The sequence below is a fragment of the Bombina bombina genome, chromosome 6 (genome assembly GCF_027579735.1).
Source record: "Bombina bombina isolate aBomBom1 chromosome 6, aBomBom1.pri, whole genome shotgun sequence".
Taxonomy (NCBI): Eukaryota; Metazoa; Chordata; class Amphibia; order Anura; family Bombinatoridae; genus Bombina; species Bombina bombina.
The window spans coordinates 1023007626-1023030177 of NC_069504.1; the positions used below are offsets into that span (position 1 = coordinate 1023007626).

The window sequence follows — 22552 nt, forward strand, 5'->3', positions numbered from 1 at the left end:
CAAATTCAACACCTTCAATCTGCTTGATTTTTCCATTATTCATTTCTGGCTGAAGAGTAATTTATGATTGCAATGAAATGTTTTGAGGCTTAAATATATTTATTGTAAATTTATTACTAAATATTAAAATAAATTGTTTATTGCACACACCATGATTTGCTATAAATAGTTAAGTTGGAAAAAAAACTGTATTCAAACATATTAGCCAGTCATCAAAAATTGAATTAATTAGCTCCCATGATTTATTTTAACTTTGATTCAATGTGGGATATTTATCAAAGCCTCAACTATGCTGCATTCACCGGCACCAATACGCTCGCCTAACATCACCTAACATCGCAGCTGCACACCTGAATATGATCTCCATATTTTTAAAAATAGCCGGCAAAAACACATGCACCAATTTCGGGGCGATGAGCATCGGACTGTTGTTAACTAACAGTCATCGATCTCGTGTCTATTCGGCTTTTTACCAACTTAATTTATACCCTGTCACTAAACGCCGCCACTATACAAAAATGTTTTACCCCTATCCTGCCGCTCCTGGACCCTGCCACCACCTAAATAAAGTTATTAACCCCTATCCCACCACTCCCGGACCCCGCAGCAACCTAAATAAAGTTAATAACCCCTATCCTGCAGCTCCATGACCCCGCCGCCACTAAATAAATGTATTATCCCCTAAACCTCTGGCCTCCCACATCACTGCCACTATCTAAACCTATTAACCCCTAAACCGTCAGCCCCCCACATCGCCATAAACTAAATTAAGCTATTAACCCCTAAACCTAACAACCTGCTAAACTTTAAATTAAAATTACAACATCCCTATCTTAAAATAAATTTAAATTTAAATTTAATGTAGAATTAAAATAAACTAATTTGAAACTATGAATTAACCTACCCTAAATATTATACTACAATTTAATTAAACTACCAATTAAATTAACTAAATTACATATTAAAAAACCTAACCCTACTAAAATTATTTAAATCTACTTAAAAACATTATTACAAATTACTAAAATACCCAAAAAAATAAACGCTAAATTACAAAAAATAAAAAAACGAAATTACGAAAAAAAAACACATTATCAAAAATAAAAAAGAATTACACCTAATCTAATAGCCCTATCAAAATAAAAAAACCTCCCCCAAAATAAAAAACCCTAGCCTACAATAAACTACCAATGGCCCTTAAAAGGGCCTTTAGTGGGGCAATGCCCCAAAGAAATCAGCTCTTTTACATGTAAAAAAAAATAAAATACAAAACCCCCCAACAATAAAACCCACCAACCAACCAACCCACCCAAATAAAAACCCTATCTAAAATAACCTAAGCTCCCCATTGCCCTGAAAAGGACATTTGTATGGGCATTGCCCTTAAAAGGGCATTTAGCTCTTTTACCTGCCCAGACCCTAATCTAAACATAAATCCCACCCAAAAAAACCCTTAAATAAACCTAACACTAACGCCCAACGATCCACTTACAGTTCTTGAAGTCTCGCTTGAAGGATCCATCCAACTGGAGAAGTCATCATCCAGGTGGCAAGAAGTCTTCATCCAGTCGGCCTCTTCTATCTTCATCCAGACGGCATAGTCTTCATCCAGACGGTATCTTCTATCTTCATCCATCCGGCACAGAGCGGGTCCATCCTTAAGACATTCGGCATGGAGCTCCTCTTCAATATGGTCGCCGCCATAAACTGGAACTTGAATGCAAGTGACGTCATCCAAGATGCCGTCCCTTGCATTCCTATTGGCTGAAAGATTTCAATCAGCCAATAGGATTAGAGCTGCTAAAATCCTATTGGCTGTTCCAATCAGCCAATAGAATTTGAGCAGCTCTAATCCTATTGGTTGTTCCAATCAGCCAATAGGATTGAGCTCTCATCCTATTGGCTGATTGGAACAGCCAATAGGATTTTAGCAGCTCTAATCCTATTGTTTACGGCGGCAACCGTATTTAAGAGGAGCTCCGCGCTGGATGTCTTCAGGATGGACCACCTCCGCGCCGGATGGATGAAGATAGAAAATGCTGTCTGGATGAAGACTTCGCCGGCTGGATGAAGATAGAAGATGCCGTCTGGATGATGACTTCTTAAGCTGGATGGATCCTTCAAGCGTGACTTCAAGAACTGTAAGTGGATCGTCAGGGGTTAGTGTTAGGTTTATTTAAGGGTTTTTTGGTGGGTTTTATTTTTAGATTAGGGTCTGGGCAGGTAAAAGAGCTAAATGCCCTTTTAAGGGCAATGCCCATACAAATGTCCTTTTCAGGGCAATGGGGAGCTTAGGTTATTTTAGATAGGGTTTTTATTTGGGGGGCGGGGTTGGTTGGTGGGTTTTATTGTTTGTATTTTTTTTACAGGTAAAATAGCTGATTTCTTTGGGGCAATGCCCCACAAAAGGCCCTTTTAAGGGCTATTGGTAGTTTATTGTAGGCTAGGGTTTATTTTTATTTTGGGGGGCTTTTTTATTTTGATAGGGCTATTAGATTAGGTGTAATTCTTTTTTTATTTTTGAAAATGTGTTTTTTTTTTCGTAATTTTTTATTTTTTGTTACAGCGTTTATTTTTTGGGGGTAATTTAGTAATTTGTAATAATGTTTAAGAGTAGATTTAAATAATTTTAGTAGGGTTAGGTTTTTTAATATGTAATTTAGTTAATTTAATTGGTAATTTAATTTAATTGTGGTATAATAGTTAGGGTAGGTTAATTAATAGTTTAAAAATCGTTTATTTTAATTCTACAGGTAAGTTTTAATTTATATTAAGATAGGGATGTTGTCATTTTAATTTAAAGTTAGCGGGTTGTTAGGTTTAGGGGTTAATAGCTTAATTTAGTTTATGGCCATGTGGGGGGCTTGCGGTTTAGGGGGTTAATAGGTTTAGTTAGTAGTAGTGATGGGGGAGGCCAGAGGTTTAGGGGTTAATATGTTTATTTAGTGGCGACGGAGTCCGGGAGTGGCGGGATAGGGGATAATAACTTTATTATACTGGCGGCGGAGTCCGGGAGCGGCGGGATAGGGGTTAATAACTTTATTTAGGTTGCAGCGATGTTGGGGAGTGGCGGAATAGGGGTTAATACATTTTTTTTAGGTTGTGGCGATGTCGGGGGGCAGATTAGGGGTGTTTAGACTCGAAGCTTATGTTAGGGTGTTAGGTTTAAACGTTACTTGTTTTCAACCATATAACTCAATGGGATATCTGGCAGCATCAAACATAAGCTTTCAGGGCTTTCAGACTCCCATTGATTTCTATGGCATCCGCGGCCTCCAGGGTGGCGGATTGAAAACCAGGTATGCTGGGCTGGAATAGCCGCGAGCATACCTGTTAGAAATTTGAGGAACATCTGTAATGACGTAAGCATCGATCTGCGTCACACTGAGACCAGTGGATCGTATGTTACGTCACAAATTTCAACTTTTGCCTGTCTCTAGGCTTTGATAACTAGGTTGGATAAAGCTTGCAACAATTACGCTGTGGAATTCCACATATTTGCGGTTGATGGCTTGATACATATCCCCCAATACCTCTGGCTTCTGTGACTGCCTGTGGAAATCCTTGCAAAATTTTTCTCATAATTTTTCCTTTATTTTTTATCTGTCATTAATTTTTGCTTTTACAGTGTATATATATTTTTATAATTCAATCACTTTTTCTAATTCACTCAATAATTCCTCTTATTGACTGGAATGATTCAGAAAATGCTAAAATGCCCAAATTGCTATGCAATGTTTTCCTGTACAAATTCAAACTGATTAAATTGGGAGCCATTGATAGCTGTTTATTGGGGGTTAACACTAAAATATATCATGGGGTAGATTTACCAAGCAGTGGTTGCTGGTATCTACCCTCGTACTTTCCGACTCTACTCCTTAACTCGTCCACCACCTCTGATTGGCCGCTAATGTGCAGGGGGCGGCATTGCACAAGCATTTCACTAGAAATGCTTGTGCAATGATAAATGCCAACAGTGTATGCTGTCAGCATTTATCAATGTGCGGCGGACATGATCCGCTACAGCAGATCATGTCCGCCCGCACATTGATAAATCTACCCCCATGTCTTAAAAAGTCTGATTCTCTAAGACTGAGCCAGCCGATTTACTGTTTTCAAATACTGATTTATTCAATGGAGCATATTTACTATGTATTAAACTAAGACTGAGCTTTAGTAAATAGGCTCCAAAAACAGCTATTTTTAGAGAACCGAGGAACCTGGGCTGCATTTTAAACTAAAATTCAGTCTTAGCAAAGAATATAAATGCCACAGTTACACATAAAATATTCCTTGATTTGAAAATTGTGTGCATCAGGGAGATGTGAGGCTGGCAAATGAAGAGGTAGGGAGATATGAAGACAGCATGTTGAGTTTTTGGTATTTTTATTGATCAGCAGCAAAGAAAAGAGGATTGTGAGTCTATTCTATTTGGGTGTATTTCCCTTTTCTATTATCTCATTAGCTGTTTTTTGTTTTCATGTAGAGGTCATTTTCTTTGTTGCTTTTGAGACATTAGTAAAGAATCGATAGCAAAATAGGAAGCCTCTTTTTCTGCAATACAAATGTTATAGTAATAAAAAGAATGAAGCGCTATCTAAAATATTATTTTTATATTAATTAGAGTTTTTTTGTTTAATACACAGATAAGCAATGAACTCAGACATAATCTTAATCAAACGATTATAGAAGATTATGCGCAGCCTGGGAAGATGGATATAACACTTGCCATTGATAATCTGCAACAAGACGTAAGGAGAAACTTGTTTGTTTTTTATAATGTGAATCGGTAATGAACAAGAGGCCCTGATAATTATGCCACTTGCAGGGTGATTTAACCTTTATATAGCTGCTCCTCTCTTGCACTGGGAGCATAAACTCATGGAGCCCTCAACTAGTGCGTCTCAGTCCCAGAAACCCAGTAAAGAACCTCCTCCGCAGGTACAGCTTAAGGACTCTGTCACCAACATAGGTGTGGATCCCAAGCAGACAGGGACATATCCGGATCAGTATACAGATGCTGCAGCAAGGACACTTTAAAATTGTAATTGCTCTTGAAAATAAACAGGTCAAAGTGAGTGTTTTACATAAACTCCATTAAAAAATCTAATGCAGTCCTCTACTTCTACATTGTTTGTAGTTGTTTGTACCTGATACACTCTGCAAGATCCTCAGCAGCCTGCAGGAAATTTATTTTACCACTCCATCGTCTCAAGAGAATTTGCTAACCCTACATTTCAGTGTTTAATGTCTGTATCCTTCTGAATATCTATCAGATCTCTTGTTATTTAAGCTGGGGATTACTGCTACACTCATTTCTCCCTACCTCTTCATTACAAATAATGGGTTCTAGGAATTCTGGGAAGGGGGACAAACAATCTAAACCAACAGGCTCACCATCACAAGGTGTACACTCTTCTTTTAAAGCACCTGAGGCGCATGCCCCTGAAATAGCCACTGAACCACTCAGCCAGGAAGATACAGAATCTCCCTTATCAACAAGTACATCTATAACCCACTGTTCTCTTAATACTAAAGCTGATCTGCAAGCTCTCTCCACAAAAGAGAACCTCGAGTTATTAATGTCAGAAGTTCACAAAGCCATTAAAGATGGTTTTCTACCCTTAAGAAATAGATAATTGAACTTGGTTACCAAGTTGAACACCTGGAAGAAACTTCTGACGTGCTATCTGCTCAAGTATCCTGCCAGGATGTCACCATACAAAAGCTGCATGATCACATAGAAGATCTAGACAATCAGAGCCTGCATCAGAATTTAAGAATGCAGGGGGGGTACCTGAAAATATCAAAGCTTTGGATATCCCACTGAATCTGTAAACACTGTTTACATTCTTACTGGATAGGCAGCATCTCTCATAGAGCTCTTAGGCCTAAGCCTGCCAATAAAGCTCCTCCAAGAGATATTATTATCAAATTTTAACCATATAAAGACAAATATTTTTTTTTTTTTGATGAGGCCATGTGACAGCAAACCCTTACCCGCTTATATCTTATCAAACAATTAAGTGACTTAAGTATTCTTTACTGCTGGGGTTTCCCCTTTCACCTGAGAGCAACTAGAGAAGGTCAAACAGCAATCTATAAATCAAATGAAGATCTTGTTGATTTTTTCATGAAGCTAAACATCCCTCTCACAACATCTTCAATAGCTTCCTAAGGACCTCCTCGCAGCAGCCCTAATCCGCAAATCCAACCATGGACCAAGGCTTCAAGGAAAAGTGCTAAGACAGGCAAATTTTGTTACGCATATTTTAAATTCCTATGTTCTTCACATATAATATTTTATTAATTTTTGTTAAACATTTACATTGGTTTTTGGTAAATGAATGTAAATGTTCACCTGTAGCTACATACTTACCCTAACACGCTCTGGAGAGCACATTAACCAGATCCTCTTATTGCCAGAGCCCTGGCCGCAGTAACATGAGGCTCAGCCTTTCAGCTACAAGGATCTGCAGTAAAGTTAGAGCAGGTCCTGGGTGCCGAGTGTGCTATGGCCTGGGACCTGGCAAAAAAAGGATTGGGTAAGTACGCTCTTCAGAGCGGGTTGAGTTAAGTATTAAGTCTTTAAAATGAATTTAAAGGAAACAAATAAATACTGACCACTTTTTAAAAAGTGTATGCTCTATCTGAGTCATGAAACAAAAAAATTGTCACATTCCTTTTAAATATATATCATTTTATTCCAAAGATATCCTGCATAAAATACCACTAAATACCACAATGCAATGTCAATCAAAACAAACAAACACAAATAAAGTGGATATATAGGGGAAAAAGAAACACATATCTGTAAATCAAGCATATTAGAACATTTACAGTACTTTTTGCACATAGGCATATTGAGCAAAAAAACATTTCCTTTTAATAACACTCCCTTAGCTAGTAAAGCAACAAAATAGCATTTGTTAGCAGAACTTGTTCATACAAGATATAGGAATAATCCTTTCCCTCATTAGCAAGCAAGAGGCACAGTACTTAGATTACATCGTTATCTAATTATCCTATTGATTACAGTCTATTCTTGTTTAAGTGAATACATATTTTCATAGAATATAATTATTTTGTTTGCTCTTCTCATGAAGCCATAATCTGTTTTATTAAATTCATTAAAGCAAGATTGAATTATTACTGCTGTATATAGTCCTGGCACAAGACTTTTGTCTGTTTTTTATGTTCCAGTTTAGATGCTGTGGCAGTAATAGTTATCACGACTGGCTATACAGCCTCTTCATCAACTCAGAAAAATCTGAAAAGAGATTGGTACCGGACAGCTGCTGCAAAACTATCACCTTAAACTGTGGAGCACGAGATCATCCTTCTAATATTTTCAAAGTGGAGGTAAGAAAAATAATTGCTACGTTCCCTTTAGTTATGAAACATCAGTATTCTTTATGAAGTTTTTTATAGTTTTATAGAAAATGGTACAATTAATACACAATACATTTATACCCACTGACATGAAAGGAAATAATATCCTTGACTGTGAGTTTACAAGGTTTCAATGGAATCACTTACCATGGGTTTGTTATTCTTTTGTCGCAGGATTAAACTGTGTAAATACGGTATCAGGTGACAAAATGAAATATTTCTTAAAACCTGTTTAATATTTTGTCAGTTTGTCAAGGAAAGTTCTAAAAATAAAGGCACATTAAACTTATTTTTGTATCCATCTGCAATTATTCACTGAATTGCAAAAGGTCTGCTTGCACAATAAGGCCTAGATCAGTGTTTCCCAACTCCAGTCCTCAGGATACTTCCCAGGCCAGAGTTTCATTATATCTTAACTAGAGCCCAGGTGAAATAATCATCTGAAGGATGAGAACGGGTTAGTAACCATAGCTACTGATCAGCTGATTATTTCACCTGTGCTCTAGTTAAGATATAATGAAAATCAGGCCTGTTAAGGGTCCTGAGGACTGAAGTTTAGAAACACTGGCCAAGATTATAAATGGAGTGCAAAGATATTAGCAGTATTGTACGTTAGCATTGCTAAAAAACAATCAATAGCGCTTCTATTTTTGTGCTCACGACGATAGTCTAGGGTACACTAACATCTGCATGTTGTATAGTGCAGGTGCGCTAAATATTTCACATAATAGAATTTTATGGGGTTGCACGGTAAAATTTGTGTTGGATATCGCTTGAGCACTGAGGGTTCGATAAGCTGATAGTGCCTAAGTACTGGAGTACTTCATGTAGTCCGGTGATATTCTATTAATAATAATGGTTTACGTCAGGTCGTAAAAATGCTAAATTGTACAGCGGTGTATTGGATTGCTCTCAAGCACAACACTTAACTCACCACTTGTAATAAGAGTGCAGTGACCGAGCTAATAGTATTCCCTGCACTATCCATTAAAAGTATAGGATACGCTAAAAATGTGTTGGTGTTGTTAAGATGCTTTTGGTGAAAATATTTAACGATCAACTTGTAGAGCCAGATTGTGCATTATTCTTTGTACAAGGGCATGCAAAAGAGAACGCACCCTGCTCTATCACTTGCCACAACCTCATTTGAAGGAGCTAATCAGTGCTTAAAGGGACATGAAAAGATTTTGTGCAATACAGCAAATAATTCCTGATGGATGAATAAAAAAATATTGGCTTCAATGTCCCTTTAATGAGAGCTTATTGAGACCAGCAAGGATATAGATCAAATACCCCCCTATGGAATTCAGCACCCTTTATCTAAGTATAAGCACTCACTTAAGTCACTCGATGCCAATGAGCCACCATTAAGAAAAAAATATGTACATCATTTGTATACTACACGCAACACTCTCCTCATATGTTATTCATATGCTATATAATTTATTTTACTGTTAGGGGCATCTTAGATTTTGCGTTACACCCCTTATCACCCCAAATTAATGTGAACACCCATGGCAGTCCCCTATATAATTTGTTTTACTAATTATCACTGAGATATGAGTTCTAATTGAGATGTCCTGTGGTTAATACAGAGAGAGCCATTTATATTAAAACATACCCATAATTCCCTTTACACGCCCTATAAGGCTTTGTGAAGCTGTCAGTGTGCTATTTATACAAAATATGTGCATTTCACACATTATACCAAGACTTTAATTTACTTTAAATTTAGCTTTAACCACATTCATAACGGGTACTAATTAAGGCAAAGAGACATGTTGTTTGAGAAGGAGTTGACTGTGTAAGTGACCACAATAATAAACAGCTGCTACATACTGTATTAGTGTATTATGAAGTAAATAGCAAATTAGCAGCTGTATCTGAATTTCTTGTTTATTTTATTAGTGCTCAGCTGTTGTTTTGTAAATAGCTATACCTTATTTCATTAATTAATGATTGTTTCCTAAAGTTATATATAAACATTGCAATGTATGAGGGTGTGACCACAAGTGACCTATGGCTGCATTTCCTTTCAAGTATTGGTTTAATGGAAAAACTCTCTTTAAAATGAATTACATATAATATATAGAAAATAGTTTAGCCAGGTTGTATGGCTATATGGTCTCAGATTAGTTTACATGCTGAAATATCCCTTTAAAATGAAATCCTATACTAATAACTCATTTTGATAAAATTAGATAAATCTTTTCTTACATGCAGAATCTGTATTTTATATTTATTATAATATTGAGTTCAATTTATAATTAACTAAAGGACCATTAATTGTAGTGCTTTATTGGAAGGCACTGTTAGATTATAGACCTCATTTATTATGATGAAGGCAGACAATGTTCCCAGCCAGGAAACTTCTCCACTCACTTCCAAGCTAGAGAGAGTGCACCTGCCACCTGCATTTATTATTGCACTTGCACATAGTGGCCACTGCTTCTTAATGTGCAGTTGCAGACTTGCATAAATGAGCCTGAACCGCAAAGTCTCAGGCATTAAGTAACCCAAAACTCTTCTATTATAGCATTCAATTCAGTTTTATATCTTTCTCTTATCTGTAATTTTACTTTTTTGTAGGGTGGTTGTATTACAAAACTGGAAGAGTTTCTGCAGGAACATCTTTTGCTTATTGGAGCAGTTTCTGTAGGAATTGCTTGTTTTCAGGTATTATAGATTTTTAGTTTTTTATCATGATTTGAGAAGCATTGCTCGATTAAAGAAGAGAACTAGGTTGTTTGTTATTCTTTTCGCTAGTTTAAAGGACAATGTACTGTAAAACGTATTCCCTTTGAATGGCTGAAAAATATTAGCGCTTTTGTGCAGAAACGCTGTTGAAGTTAAATCAAAAGTGCTTTTAGTTTTCTGCTCATATTACAAGTTCAAAGTAATATATTAGCACTCAAGCAAATCCTAGAGCTCACTAACAACTGGATATTGAATAGCGCAAGTGCGTTAAATCTGTTGCATAATAGACTTCTACGGGGGTGGGCTGAAAAACTCATATTGCCTATTACTCGAGTGCTAAGCCAAAGGTGTGCTAAGGCTTGAAATGTCCTTTTTATTTTGAAATATGTCTATGTATATCTGATGATTTTTTGTAAAATATACTGTATAGCTATGCCTATATATTTGGAATGTAAATTAAAAATATTTCATGTTTAAATGTATTTGAGTGGAAAGGGCTCCAAAGTATGTACAGTATATGTGTATTATATCCCTTTCCAGTCAGACACCTTGTAATATACCATATACCTTTTAACCTTATAACAAAAATGTTATAATATTTATATGAAATATTTTAATCAGAAATTATTCAAAGTTCAACGTTTTGCATGTGTCAGGTTTTTACTTGCGCTCTGGGATGGGAGCTATTTTCTACAATATCAACCCTATCACATTAGTCTTGATAACAGTTTTGGATGGTATTTAAAAAATGTTCTCAGTTTCACATTGCCTAGAAAAACACTGATAAATCAAGGTGGGTCTTTTTTAAGTTGCAATTGGCCAATACATAAAGTGGGGTGTGCTTTGAACATTGATTCAAGTAGACCTCAGAGGAGTGTTGAGACCCTTGCATGGAAAAAAGGGGGGTTATTAAAGATACTACACTCTGGTCTTTTATATGCTAATCCCAAAAAGGTGATCAGACCTCCTAACTGATTACCCAAATGGTACTGGTATAGGGAAAGAAATGGTGGGATAGCGCTAAAAAAGCTAAGTTGGTGACCTTTAGTGCTCTGTAGCGTGAAAAAAGAGGGTTGCTTAAATGATGCCAATATATATATATATATATATATATATATATATGTGTGTGTGTGTCTGATACTAGATGCACATTAAGTGTAGCAAGGTGGATACAATGTGTTGTGACGAATAATAGCTATAGTTATGCATTGTAAGGTATATGTACCTAAAAAGAGATGCAAGTGAAAGGAAATAGTGTCAAATATAACAATCAAATTATATTTATTATAACATGTTAAAATAAGATGCCTGCATCAGAATAATATACAAATAATCCATAAAATAAATAATTCATATAATAAATAAGAATATATGTTAAATACGAAATACAGGTATGAATATAACCAGTATAAAATAAATCACTGTGCTATAAGGTACCTGATAAAAATCTAATTCTCCTTTTGGATCAGTCCTTATTAAGAGACTAAACAAAGTCCCAAACGATAATAGCAAAAGTATGGTCCGGATAAATTTCATAGACCAGTGATTCCGGATTTTCTGAGGTTAACGTTACAGTTAACCTTTAGCAGATAGTAATAACAAAGTTCCTCGGTATTCCAGATATTAGCTGTATGTGCCTCAGTATTTTCAGAGATTATAGATGATCTGAAATAGATAATGGGACCGGGGTGTAGGTTTGTGCGCCAACACTGAATTGGGCGACACCTCACTGTCCAAATACCAATTAGTTCCGGTGTTAAGGTTAAAGTCGAGTGGATCAGAGATGATAAAACTGATGAACTGATTTTGCAGCTCGTTATGTGAGATCCATTAGGGAAGAAAACAACTTGGTGAGCTTGTAGATCCTGGGACAGCAATAACACATATGGAGACTATTCGTTATGGCTTAAATAGCTCAATGTACCTGTCCTACTACCAGTATATATCAAATTGAACGTTTGTAGTCAGTGTGAGCAGATCAACACGTTTCAGACGCCTGGGCCTTTATCAAGATGCTCACTGAACTCTTTATCAAGTTTAAATAGCATGTGCTATGTCCTGATTGGTTAGATTTAGCAGCCAATATTTACTCGGTATTTAAATTCGATTGTACATATAATGATACAATAACATTTGTGAAAGAAATCAAACATACTTAGTAATAACAACTTAAGATGCAGTTATAACATCTTTTAGAGTATTATTGTATAAATGTGTATAGGAGAGTGGGAAGGTACGTGTTTAGATTTTGTGCGTTTGTGAATTAAGTGCATTTGCAAATTCAGTTACCAGGGTCCTAAAGGGAATCGTGTAATAATAGGAATGGATAAAAGAGTGAGTGATATTCAAAAGTAGGCATATAAAAAAAGTGGGCATATAAGAAAGTGACATTTAAAAAATTAGGCATATAAAAAAAATTATGCATGTAAAAAATAAGCGTATATAAAAAGGCATTTTAAAAAAATGGCATATAAAAAAATAATATAAAATTCATATAAAAAGGACAATTATTTATTTTGAAAGTAAATAATGGTAATCCAAACAAAATAATGTATTAATAGAAATAATGGTAAAACAGATATAATTTTAATAATGGATATAAATTAAATTCATAAAGAGTTAATTAACTTTAGTCTAATAGTGCGCCACAATAATTTATTGTAGACACATATTCTTAATTTAGATATTTTGCGGTGGTAATATATTATCGTGAAGAAGCTATTTATTAACTTATTTAGATGATTTAAGATCAATGTTAATAGATTAGAATTATAATGAAAAATACATTATAAGGTGCAGGTTTATTTATCAATAAAAGCAAGGGCTAATAGTCATCCTAAATAAGTGAACTAAGATCTAGTTCGGAATTCAAACCCAGGGGGTAGAGGGATATAAAATAAAACATGAGTTCCGCTTCCTTTTTAGATAGTAATGTGTTCATATTTCCACCTCTTACCCCTAGATGAAGTTTTTTTTTATATCCCAGTACTTAAAATCCTTCCGATTACCTGAATGTATTTCTTTAAAATGGGAATATAAATTAGTTTCTATTGATTCATGTTCTATTTTTAAAAGAATGTGTTCACGTATTCTATCTCATAGCATCCTGCTAGTTTGACCAAAGTAGATAAAGTTACATGAGCATTGGATACAATATATTATATTTTTATCTGAACATGTAATCAATTGGTTTATCCTAGTGACATAACCATGAATCACGTAAATATGTTGTTAAGTTAATAACATATTTTTGTAGAAAGTAATCTACGTACTGTGATAAATTTGATGTAAGGGACTCAATCCCTGAAATTATGGGACGGCCCGGAGGATTTTGCAAATGCTTGTGAACTTTCAGTAAAAAGTATAACGTGGGGGTCTTAGGGTATAGTATAGATAGTAATTCAAATTCAGATTTATTAAGAATGCCTTTATCCTTTGGATATTTAAGTAGAGTTCCTAGTTTATATTCTTGTTGGGTTCTGTTTAAGTTTAACATATGTGGATTTGTCTTGTAATAGTCTGATTGATTCCTCAATATAATAGCTGGTATCCATTATAACTACACCCCAACCTTTATCAGCTGGTTTCACCACTATTTCTTTATTAGTCTGTAATGCTTTTAATGTTTGAATTTCTTTCTTATTGAGATTATTTCTAATTGGTTTAGTTTGATCCAAGAGTTCAAAAAGTTTGATGTTCTGTTCAAAAAGTTTAATATGTTCACTCTTTTCATGTGTTGGAAAGAAAGTAGATTTGGCCCTCAAATTTGTGAATTTGGAATTTCTTTTAGAAATTATATTCACTTTGAATTCAGATATTCTTTTAATAATCTCTGACTGTGTGTGTTTATGTTCTTCACTTAACTCTATGGTATGTAGTTTGTTTCTAGATAATTCAATGTCTTTATTAGGATCAATTAATTGTATATTTCTTGCTTTGATAATAATTTTCATATGGTTAATTGAGGCAGTCTCTAATACTTCAAACCATTCAGTGGATAATTGGTCAGGTAAAGGAAAAGTACAGTTTTTCTTTAGTCTGAGGCCTCTCGGTACCATTTTGAGGTCAATGTAATTCTGAATATATTTGATTTTGTCAGTATATGGCCGGGTTATAATACAATATATTTAATAATTATTCTTTAAAATGAACCCCAATAAAATGCATATACCAAGACAATAAAATTTATGTAAATTCCTGAATTCTTTTTATTAGTTAAAATTTATAGACACATTGAATTATATTTGTAGAAAGCCAGACCTGAATCAAACTATACACGTTTAAATTATTAAAATATGCTATGCAAAGATCATAAAAGTCTACCTTATTTATTCACAATTGAATTGTATTAAAATACCACAATGAGACCAAGATATAAGCCACTAACATTCAGAATTATATTTTAACAGTGCTTAATTAAACTATAGAACAATATACACTCTAATTAAAACACCAAGAGTTATATATATATATTCTTAATGTAAACAGTCAGTTTAAATGCCAATTTATCTATGTTGAAATAAGTTCTTATTTACCTACAGTTAAGACAAATTCTAAAATATATTTATATATTTGCAAAGATAAATTAACATACAAAATACAAGCTTAACACTGTACAGGACTATGAAACACAAGGTTAAATACAATTTGTTCTTTTAGACCTGCTATTTGATTATAATTACTAAATACCTTTGATTTGAATATTACCTATATTTAGCAACCTCTTATACTTTACCAAAAATAACCAAGTCGATATTCAGGTTCCAATATTCTTTGTTTCATCTGATATGAAATTAAGTGTATTTGCAAATATGGATCATAAAAAGATAGCCCAATCTTGCTTATAGTAACTGTATTTCAACGCAGCCAATTTTTCAGTTACCAGTCCCTCAGCAAAAGTCAGCCCCTCTCCAGTTGCATTCAGCTTATATAACTTAATAATTGATTAAACAATATGGGAGGCCTTTCGGATGCGTGTCCCTTCTCATTGGTTACTTTTAAGGGATGCCCCCCTTACTGGCTCTGTATGTGTCCTAATTGAAAATTAATTTGGCTGTCATACCATTTCAATCCACTAGGGGCAGCAGACAACCAGAAGTATAGTCCCACCATTCATTTTTGTTACAATTTAATATATCTTAATAAAATGACCATTTAAACCACCATAGCTATCGCATTAATAAATCTGTCCTGTCAGCATCCATATCTCATCTAGCATAACAGAAAACCTACAACCTGATATCAAACATCAATATTTTATAGTCATATCACATCAAAGTAATTCCTATATATTCATACTATTATATTTTAAGAGATGTATTTAAAGTTGCATAAACATTTAGTGCATAACCATATGATATGACTTAGGTCAACCCATGTTGGAATTCTGTATTAGCATCTTTTAGCTCTATTTGGAAGATAGAAAAACAACAATATGTTATATTTTCAATAATGGGATCATTATAATTGTTATTTAATCTATTACAAATTTGAATTGTATCTCCCATATATATATATATATATATATATATATATATATATATATATATATATATATATATATATATATATATATATATATATATTTAATACAGTCTGAGGCATACATTTAATATGTTGTCTGAATATGTACATATATATACATATATTAATTTCTATGCTTCTAAAATACAGAAGTTAAGACATTTTATGCTTTAAAAAATATATATATTGGTTAAGAAATGTGAAAATCTTATCTCTAGGGGTAATTAACAAGTCTATGCTAATCACTATACAGTCAGAATTTTATTTGCTTATCTGACTTTATGTTCAGAATGTTGTCTCCAAACATTCCATGATGTATGCTGGCTTGGTTACCCCCTACAGGGCTGTGGGCTTCAAAAGCTAAATCTTTAATCGTGACAATCTGATAGGGATTTTAGCTTCACACCTCAGCAGGATATCTTTGGAAGCAATCCTTTGTTCTCAGATGTGGAATACATATAGTGTGATGAATGCACATGCTCAAACCTACTATTTGAGAGATTTCATACTTATTTTATCTTATATTATATATATATATATATACACATATGTATATGTATATATATATATATATATATATATATATATATATATATATATATATATATATATATATATATATATATATATATATATATATATATATATATATATATATGTATGTCCACTGACATTTACAGATGCCCTGACAATTTCTTAAACTTGTTTAATTTCTTTGAGGAGCATGTTTTCTAAATCTAAGTGAATATCATCTACTTTTTTGGTTTCTAGAGTATTTTCAATCTCTGAGTGTATATTAGATGCAATATTTTTAAGAATTAAGTCTCTATAAGAAAATATATCCATTATATATTTATAAAAGGACTAACAACTGATGATTCAGAAAAAATATAATAAATAAAAAATATGTATAGAAAATAATAAATTCAAGGGTAATAGAATAAAATTGTCTATAAAAATGTCTACAGTAAAAAGATTAGAATATATCCCCTAATAATTGTGCAAAAAATCCAAAAGTGGATAAAAGATTGGATTAAAGTGAAAAAATAATATTAATATAATAATAATATTAATAATAAAGGTGAGAGATCATAGATATCAATAAATGTAAGATATGTGAATGCTAGATATTCTGTGAATAATTATATGAATATATGAATAATTGAAGAGTGGATCTAAAAATAGGAGGTAGGAAATTAAAATGGAAAAAAGGGGGGTTATTAAAGATACTACACTCAGGTCTCTTATATGCTAATCCCAAAAAGGTGATCAGACCTCCTAACTGATTACCCAAACGGTACTGGTATAGGGAAAGGAATGGTGGGATAGCACTAAAAAAGCTAAAGAGATCTAAGTTGGTGACCTTTAGTGCTCTGTAGCGTGAAAAAGAGGGTTGCTTAAATGATGCCAAAACAAATATATATATATATATATATACAAAAATAAACAAGAAAGGCACTCTCCATAATAAACACCAAACTTTACTTAAGGTGAACGTTTTCGGGGTTGCCCCCGTCCTCAGACCTTTACAAAACAAACAATAAACTAACAATGTATGTGCTTTACCTGGTAATGATCCTGCTAGTGCGTGTGGCGTCCCTTCATCGCAACTGCGCATGCGCAAGAGAACATACAGAGTATTATTGTATAAATGTGTATAAGAGAGTGGGAAGGTAGGTGTTTAGATTTTGTGCATGTGTGAATTAAGTGCATTTGCAAATTCAGTTACCAGGGTCCTAAAGGGAATCGTGTAATAATAGGAATGGATAAAAGAGTGAGTGATATTCAAAAGTAGGCATATAAAAAAGTGGGCATATAAAAAAGTGACATTTAAAAAATTATGCATATAAAAAAATTAGGAATATACTAAATAAGCATATATAAAAAGGCATTTTAAAAAACGGCATATAAAAAATAATATAAAATTCATATAAAAAGGGCAATTATTTATTTTTAAAGTAAATAATGGTAACATCGCAGACGCGGAGCATCCTCTTCAAACGAAGTCCAAGCAAGGAATGAAGGTTCCTTTAAATGACGTCATCCAAGATGGCGTCCCTTGAATTCCGATTGGCTGATAGGATTCTATCAGCCAATCGGAATTAAGGTAGGAAAATCCTATTGGCTGATGCAATCAGCCAATAAGATTGAAGTCAAATTCTATTGGCTGATTGGAACAGCCAATAGAATGCGAGCTCAATCCTATTGGCTGATTGGATAAGCTAATAGGATTGAACTTCAATCCTATTGGCTGATTGGATCAGCTAATAGGATTTGTCCTACCTTAATTTCGATTGGCTGATAGAATCCTATCAGCCAATCGGAATTCAAGGGATGCCATCTTGGATGACGTCATTTAAAGGAACCTTTATTCTTCGCTTGGACTTCGCTTGAAGAGGATGCTCCACGTCGGCTTGATTGAAGATGGACCCACTCCGCTCCGGATGGATGAAGATAGAAGATGCCGCCTGGATGAAGCCTTCTGCCCATCTGGAGGTCCTATTCTGCCCGGATTGGATGAAGACTTCTGCCCCTCTGGAGGTCCACTTGTGCCCAGCTGGGTGAAGACATCTCAAGGTAGGGTGATCTTCAAGGGGGTAGTGTTAGGTTTTATTAAGGGGGGATCGGGTGGGTTTTAGAGTAGGGTTGGGTGTGTGGGTGGTGGGTTTTAATGTTGGGGGGTATTGTATTTTTTTTTACCGGTAAAAGAGCTGATTACTTTGGGGCAATGCCCTGCAAAAGACCCTTTTAAGGGCTATTTGTAATTTAGTATAGGGTAGGGATTTTATTATTTTGGGGGGCTTTTTTATTTTATTAGGGGGATTAGAGTAGGTGTAATTAGTTTTAAAAAATTGTAATTATTTTTTTATTTTCTGTAATTTAGTGTTTGTTGTTTTTTGTACTTTAGTTTATTTAATTTAATTGTAATTAATTGTAGTTAATTTAGTTAATTTATTTAATGATAGTGTAGTGTTAGGTGTAATTTTAACTTAGGTTAGGGTTTATTTTACAGGTAATTTTGTATTTATTTTAGCTAGGTAGTTATTAAATAGTTAATAACTATTTAATAACTATTGTACCTAGTTAAAATAAATACAAAGTTGCCTGTAAAATAGAAATAAATCCTAAAATAGCTACAATGTAACTATTAGTTATATTGTAGCTAGCTTAGGGTTTATTTTATAGGTAAGTATTTAGTTTTAAATATGAATAATTTATTGAATTGTAGTTATTTTATTTAGATGTATTTAAATTATATTTAAATTAGGGGGGGGTGTTAGGGTTAGGGTTAGACTTAAGTTTAGGGGTTAATAACTTTATTATAGTGGCGGCGACGTTGGGGGCAGCAGATTAGGGGTTAATACATTTAATATAGTTGCAGCGACATTGGGGGCAGATTAGGGGTTAATAAATATAATGTAGGGTTCGGCGATGTTGGGGGCAGCAGATTAGGAGTTCATTAGTATAATGTAGGTGGCGGCGGTGTCCGGAGCGGCAGATTAGGGGGTTAATAATATTATGCAGGTGGCGACGATGTCGGGGCGGCAGATTAGGTGTTAATAAGTGTAAGATTAGGGGTGTTTAGACTCGGGGTTCATGTTAGGGTGTTAGGTGTAGACATAAAAGTATTTCCCCATAGGAATCAATGGGGCTGCGTTAGGAGCTGAACGCTGTTTTTTTTTCAGCTGGCTCAGCCCCATTGTTTCCTATGGGGAAATCATGCACGAGCATGTTTAGCCAGCTTACTGCTACCGTAAGCAACGCTGGTATTGAGGTGAGATGTGGAGCTAAATTTTGCTCTACGCTCACCTTTTTGCGGCTAACGCCGGGTTTAAAAAACCTGTAGTACCAGCGTTGTCTTAAGGGAGCGTTAAAAAAAAATGCTCGTTAGCAACGCACCCCTGTTACTGCAAAAATCGTAATCTCAGTGATTGTATCCACCTTGCTACACTTAATGTGCGTCTAGTATCAGACACACACACGCATATATATATATATATATATTTGTTTTGGCATCATTTAAGCATTTCACGCTACAGAGCACTAAAGGTCACCAACTTAGATCTCTTTAGCTTTTTTAGCTTTTTTTAGCGCTATCCCACCATTGAGACCCTTGCCTCACTCTGTAATAGGTGGGGCTTGCCATAAATTAGATTTGGCAGCTGTATTTTGTTTTAGTTTTAGTATTATATTTTTTATTTCACCCTCCTAATGTTTTATTATTATTATATATATAACTACAGTAAAGTGCTAGCTGTTACAATTAGGTAAATAGGTGCTCCTGTTAAAATATATATAATGCTACATAGTAAGCATACTTGCTAGATTAAAGAGAACCGAGATAGCACACAGAGTCTCTATAGAAGTGCGCAAATGATCACAGCATATGGCTAATGGCGGATTCGGCAAACGGCAATCCAGGCAGCTCTCTCAGGAATGATGAGTGGACAACGGGAACCTGTGGATGACAGATGGAAGAGGCGCCTCATGGGACAAGTATCGTTTTAGACAGCAAAGGGACACACATAAGCGGCGGACCCCCCACACAGAGTGTTACTCACAAGAGCGGCGGTACCCAGACAGGCAGGACGGAACCAAAAGTCGCCCGTCAGACAGGCGTAAGCTCGGTACGCTAGGCAAACGTCACTCAGCAAGCAGCGTCAGAGTAATCCCAGCAGGGGAACCAATAGAGTCGAAGGGAACTCGAAGGGAACTCGACACAGCGGACCTCCAAAGGGGATCAGGAACGTAACCAAATTTCTCCAGCGGCAATGGTAATAGAAAACAGGCAGGTGTGATGTACTCAAAGATACATTTATTGAGTACAAACAGATAAAAACAAGCATACAGCAACGCGTTTCTCAACAAATAGTCGTTTCATCAGGCTGATACTAATACATGAAAATACCTGCTCTATTTATAACACACCTGTGTCAATCACAGAGCTCCTACTACTGACACACCTCCAGGTGGACATGACTAATGATAGAATGTGAATCAAGTGGGAGGTGTCCCAGGAGCCGGAGCTAAGGATGAACTACCAACAACAAATAACATACACAAATATTTCATACATTCTGAATTATATGTTTGTAATTGATCTGTCCTTACAGTGAATATACACATTCAAATCATACATGTAATAAATATTATTGTAACGATATGCAACATATGAAGAATTAAAAAAATTAAAACGCTCACAAGTTAAGATCGTAGTTTAATAAAATCTAATAATGTATCGTAAAAACCCAGTGTCATTAAAAGATTTAGACCAAAAGATAAAAATAAATAAATAGTGGTCCAGTTTGGCAGAAGGGGCTGAGTAATGTTTTAAAAATAATATATGATAAATAATAAATAAATAGATAAATAAAGATTATGATAAGTGTTTGTTGAAAGGGAGGGGGGGTGGGGGGGAAAAAGGGCGATCCTTGAATAATATAAGGATAAGACTAAGAGGACCAGCGATAAAATACCATGTCGAAGTCCTATATATGGATATCAAGGGTTCCTATGAAATCCTACAACGAATTGCTAGAAGCTCCAAATCAAATAATAAATTACAATATTAATATTAGTCGCTAACTGTACAAGATGCTCAAAAGTAATTTTAAAATTAGGAAGTATAGGATACGAGTTGAGTGACTGGATACAATTCTAACGGATGGCCCTAATTAGTGGATGTTGAACTCGTATGGATATGGGTAGGGTGACTGAATATAACTCTGACAGTTGACCCTAATTACCGATAGTTGTACTAATAAAGACTATAAGCACCAGAGAAAAATAAATTATACAGTATTAATCTTAATCATTGACTATACTATATGCTCATAATGTAGAATTAGAAAAATATAAATATAAAATAAAGAATAATAAGTATAGGATTAAATAACTGGATACAGCTCTAGTGCTTGGCCCTAATTAGTGGAAGGCTGCTAGGTCAATACACAAATTTAACCCATCAGGATGCATACATTTCAAGACGTGGATCCAATACGTTTCTCTTTGTCTTAATCTAAAATACCTATTATAGATGTAAGATTTAGGTATATGTTCTAAAGGGGTCACGGAGAAGCAATTAGTATCACCATTGTGCATAATGTTGCAGTGTCTAGAGACACTATGGTACTTATAATTCTTCCTCATATTACGTTTATGTTCAGACCACCTTATGCTGAACCGCCTACAGGTTCTGCCCACATATTGGATGCCACACAAACAGGTGAGTAGATATACAACAAAGGTTGAAGCGCAAGAGATATGTCCAATAATCGAATAAGATCTATTAGTGATAGTAGATCGAAAAGTTTTTTGTTTGGTGTCAATCGACTGACACATCTTGCATCTACTCGCTCTACATCTAAAAGCACCAAACTTTGGTGCAATAGACTTCGGTGTTATGAGGGCTGGTTGTCTCTTATGTTTAACTATCTTGCTGGGAGCAAGCAGGGTCTTTAAAGTAGGAGCTCTCCTATAAACCACTTTTGGTTTGGTACCTATCGACTTACCTAATATGGGATCCTTAGTTAGAATATCCCAATGTTTGGCCAGCACCTTTCTAATCAATACATGATTAGAATTAAATTGCGTGATAAAGAGGGGATTTTCATTATAGTTATTAGTTACTTGTCCCAAATGTTTATTAGAATTGATAAAATAATCATTCCTATCATCTAATCTAGCCCTTCTGTAACCTTGGTCTATGATACTAAGTGGATAGTTCTTTTCCAGAAAACGTTCCCTCAAGACCTGACTTTGGGAATCATAGTCAGATAACGTGCTGCAATTGCGGCGAATACGTTTAAACTGACCATATGGTACGTTCTGTTTCCAAGCATGAAAATGACAACTTTTGAAATCCAGATAGCTATTACAGTCAACCGTCTTGAAATAGGTTGTACTGGTCACCTTGCCTTCATTAAAGCTCAAGTGCAGG

The 22552-nt window shown here is 34.7% G+C and overlaps 1 protein-coding gene across 1 annotated transcript in view; it reads left to right on the plus strand.

Moving 5' to 3' along the window:
• Positions 1 to 10077, plus strand: part of LOC128664858 (tetraspanin-11-like) — a 144202-nt gene extending 134125 nt beyond the window's left edge. The window contains exons 4-6 of the mRNA XM_053719658.1: positions 4647 to 4751; positions 7204 to 7362; positions 9982 to 10077. Of these exons, the coding sequence (XP_053575633.1) occupies positions 4647 to 4751; positions 7204 to 7362; positions 9982 to 10077 (360 nt within the window). The remainder of the gene's footprint in view (positions 1 to 4646; positions 4752 to 7203; positions 7363 to 9981) is intronic.
• The last annotated feature ends 12475 nt before the right edge of the window (positions 10078 to 22552 follow it).